This window comes from Chiloscyllium plagiosum, chromosome 12 (genome assembly GCF_004010195.1).
Source record: "Chiloscyllium plagiosum isolate BGI_BamShark_2017 chromosome 12, ASM401019v2, whole genome shotgun sequence".
In the NCBI taxonomy this organism is placed as follows: domain Eukaryota; kingdom Metazoa; phylum Chordata; class Chondrichthyes; order Orectolobiformes; family Hemiscylliidae; genus Chiloscyllium; species Chiloscyllium plagiosum.
In genome coordinates, this window is record NC_057721.1 from 85,543,679 (window position 1) to 85,547,867 (window position 4,189).

Below are 4,189 nucleotides of genomic sequence, written 5' to 3' on the forward strand. Positions count from 1 at the left end.
ATAACCTAAGCCCTCCCTCCTACACCATCCTTGCAGCCACGTGTTCAACTGCACTCTCTCCCTATTCCTTGCCTCACTGTCACGTGGCACCAGGAACAACCCAGAGATGACGACTCTGTCCGTCCTAGCTTTTAGCTTCCAGCCTAACTCCCTGAGCTCCTGAATGACCTCCCCACCCCTCTTCCTGGTAAACATCCTGGTAAACATTTTTGACCAAATCCTCCACAGCCTTTCTATTGTGCGGTGACCAGAACTGCACACATTACTCCAAATGTGGCCTAATTAAGGATTTCCCAGTTGCAACTGGACTTGCTAACTTGTACTCAATGCCCCGACCGATGAAGGCAAGCATATTGTATCCTTCTTGACCACCTTATCCACTTGTGTAGCCACTTTCAGGAAGCTATGGACTTACACCACAAGGTCCCTTCTGGTCAGAGCTAGCCTGTAGGTTCCTGCTTTCTGTCTCCCTTTCATTTTGAATAAATGAGTTACATTTGCTGTTTTCCAATTTATTTGACCATTGCCCGAGGGGGTTTGGTAGAATTAAAGCCAATGCATTAATGATTTAATTAGCCACTTCCTTTAAGACCATAAGATGTTGAAGCCTTTTTTTACTTATTCAAGGGCTGAGGGTGTTACTGGCTGAGGCAGCCTTTATTGTCCATCCCTAATTGCCCAGAGGGCAGTTAATAGTCATATTTCAGTGGGTCTGGAGACATTTGTAGGCCAGACCAGGTAAGGATGGCAGCTTCTGTCCTGAAAGGGCATTAGTGAACCAGATAGTTTTTCTGACAATTGAAAATGGATTGATGGTCATCATTAAATTCCTAATTCCACACTTATTTATTGAATTCTAATTCCACCATCAGCCGTGGTGGGATTGGAACCCAGGTCTCCAGTGCCTTACCTAGTTCTCTGGGTTACATGCCAGCAATAATACCCCTAGACCATCACCTCCCAATTGTCCACCATTTTAGCCAAAGACCATCTTTGCTGGAGTTCCTCAGGATTGGGTCCTCGTTCCAACTATCCTCCCATTGGGGAGCACCACCATCTGTAAGTTCCCCTGCACGTCACTCACTATTCTGACTTGGAAATGTATCACCAATCTTTCAGTATTGCTGGGCAATTCTCTCCCTAATTGCATTGTATGACAACAAGCAGCTTGTAGACTGCAGCAGTTCAAGGAGGTCAATGCAACTTAAAGATGGACAATAAACATAAGCCTTGACAGTGACTCTTGACAACTCAAGAAGGATTAAGATAGACATTACCTGTCTCCTAATATTCATGTTTTGCACGTGATGGAGGTTCTAACATGTCATGGGACTGACTGTTCAAACTAATATGATTATGGAAATATACTGACAGTCTCTGTCCTATCTTCCTTTGCCTGAACTGCTGTTGATTTGGAGAGTTAATTTCCACAGTCAGCAAAGCTGGGAGTGTCCTGCCCAGTCAACCATCCACCATCTGCTGACAACCAACAGTTTTTCCAACTTCCGTCATGAGTTTGTCATTCCAGAATCATCCAGACTGCTGTTTTATTCGTGATCACACATATATAAATGGGACGAGTGACTGGGTCTCACAGCCCTGCAGCTTTGTGATCAGCCAGCAGGAGAGAATGGATCTTGCGATTCAGTATCCCTGGTTCAGACGTCCTCTGGCTTCTTTCTATCCAAGTCGCCTCTTTGATCAGTTTTTTGGAGAAAGTCCTTTCGACTATGACCTATTTCCTATCTTCTCTTCCACCATCAGTCCCTACTACAGGCTGCCAGTATTTCGGAACTTTCTGGACTCAGGCATATCCGAGGTAACGATCTATGTTTTTAACTGAAAAGTTTGTTAATTAATGATTCATGCAGCAACAGCAACTCCAGTAAGAATGAGTGACATCTATCTGAAACATTGTGAATTGTTCAGATATTGTTCAACAACTAATTCTACTGAAGTTTCCAGGTCAACATACATTGAGTTAAGCAATACCTTCTAGAGGACAGTTAATACTGCAAATAATTTATGTTCAGCTCAAGATGAACAATGTCCATTTCTCCTGTTATGGGCACAGTGAGAAAGTCAGAGAAAGAGGGGATTGTTTGTATGTGCAGGAGGGATGTGAGTGAGGGAGGGGCTGTGAGAGACAAAGAGGGGTGTGAGTGAGGTAGAGGAGATGTTAGTAAGGAAGGGGAGATGTGAATGAGGGGGGAGATTTGAGTGAGGAAGAGTGTGTGTGTGTGATGCTGGTGTTATGAGTGAGTGAGGAAGGGTGTGAGTGGGGCAAGGTTGTGCGTGAGAAAGCTGGAGATAGTGAGGAAGAGGGTCATAGTGAGGGAGAGAGTAATAGTGAGAGTGGAGGTGATGGTGAGCAAGAGTGTGAGGGAGAAAGTGAGGAAGAGGGTGGTGCTGAGGGAGATGGTGTGAGACACTGGCTGGGCAAGGGGGCAGGGCATGCCCTAAGTGGTGAAGGATGAGTTTGGACATAGAGAGGACTGGCAGGGAAATGGGAATTGGTTTAGGACATAGTGGATGCTCTGCTTTATGCTCCGAGGAACTGTGATGTAGTTGACTCTGACTTCCCATTTGCTGCAGTTATGTACCAGACCTGGAGTTTTAGAGCCATCTACAGCCTCAGAATGCTGCCCAGACCTGTTATTGAAAAACTTGGATATTTGATTTTCCGTTATAATAGTTAAGTTGTTAATGAAGAGATTGAATAGTTGAAACCCCAACAACAATACTTGTGTCACATCACTAGTCATATTCCTCCATTCCCACTCACCACTGCCCCCTGCTGATCAGCCAGTTTGAGGCATTTTTGAATTGCCCTGTTTGGAGATGTTAATGCACACCTCTGGAACAGGTGGGACGTGAACCTAGGGTTGGGGGGCTACCTGGCTCATTGGGAGGGATACTTCCACAGCACCACAAGAAGACCCACCTAACCAATTCCAGAATTTGTCTTCAGTTCCACGAGCTACAACTTTAGCTCACATTTCTTCTGAGGGGTTTTATTGAGCACGTTCTGGAAATCCATATAAATGACATCCATCCACTCACCAGTCCACTGCATTAATCATTCAAAACATTTGTTCTGGTTCATGTATGACACACCCTTTAGAATACTCCACTGCTCTCTCTGATCAGCTGAAACTTTGGCAGATATTTAGTCAATTTATCATAAATAATCTTGTAATTAGCAGACAGTAAATGTTGGGCTAAATGGTCCTTAATTCTCAGTTGCACACTCTCACCTCTTTTAAGTAGCCGAGTAATGCGCATTTTCCAAAACATCAGGAACACTTCCAGTATCATTCAGAACTTTGGAAGATGATTGTCGGTTTGCACAGACCTCTCACCTACTTTCTTTCAAATTCTTCATTAAGCTACCTGGTTCTGGGGAAATGGCACTGCTTAGTGGTAACAAGTTACCTCTACGCTGTCCCCATCAAACACTCCCAGGACAGGGACAGCACAGAGTTAGATACAGAGTAAAGCTCCCTCTACACTGTCCCCATCAAACACTCCCAGGACAGGGACAGCACACAGTTAGATACAGAGTAAAGCTCCCTCTACACTGTCCCATCAAACACTCCCAGGATAGGGACAGCATGGGGTTAGATACAGAGTAAAGCTCACTCTACACTGTCCCCATCAAACACTCCCAGGACAGGGACAGCATGGGGTTAGATACAGAGCAAAGCTCCTTCTACACTGTCCCATCAAACACTCCCAGGATAGGTACAGCATGGGGTTAGATACAGAGTAAAGCTCACTCTACACTGTCCCCATCAAACACTCCCAGGACAGGGACAGCATGGGGTTAGATACAGAGTAAAACTCCATCTACACTGTCCTCATCTAACACTCCCAGGATAGGTACAGCATGGGGTTAGATACAGAGTAAAGCTCCCTCTACACTGTCCCCATCAAACACTCCCAGGATAGGTACAGCATGGGGTTAGATACAGAGTAAAGCTCACTCTACACTGTCCCCATCAAACACTCCCAGGATAGGTACAGCATGGGGTTAGATACAGAGTAAAGGTCCCTCTACACTGTCCCATCAAACACTCCCAGGATGGGGACAGCACGGGGATCGATACAGAGTAAAGCTACCTCTACACGGTCCCCATCAAACACTCCCAGGACAGGGACTTTACGGGGTTAGATACAGAGTAAAGCT

General features: G+C 45.3%; 1 protein-coding gene across 1 annotated transcript in view; it reads left to right on the top strand.

Moving 5' to 3' along the window:
* The first annotated feature begins 1,577 nt into the window (after positions 1–1,577).
* The window catches only part of cryaa (crystallin, alpha A), a 23,006-nt gene continuing 20,394 nt past the window's right edge, over positions 1,578–4,189 (top strand). Inside the window, exon 1 of the mRNA XM_043701459.1 lies at positions 1,578–1,819. Within this exon, the coding sequence (XP_043557394.1) occupies positions 1,631–1,819 (189 nt within the window). The 5' untranslated portion in view covers positions 1,578–1,630. The remainder of the gene's footprint in view (positions 1,820–4,189) is intronic.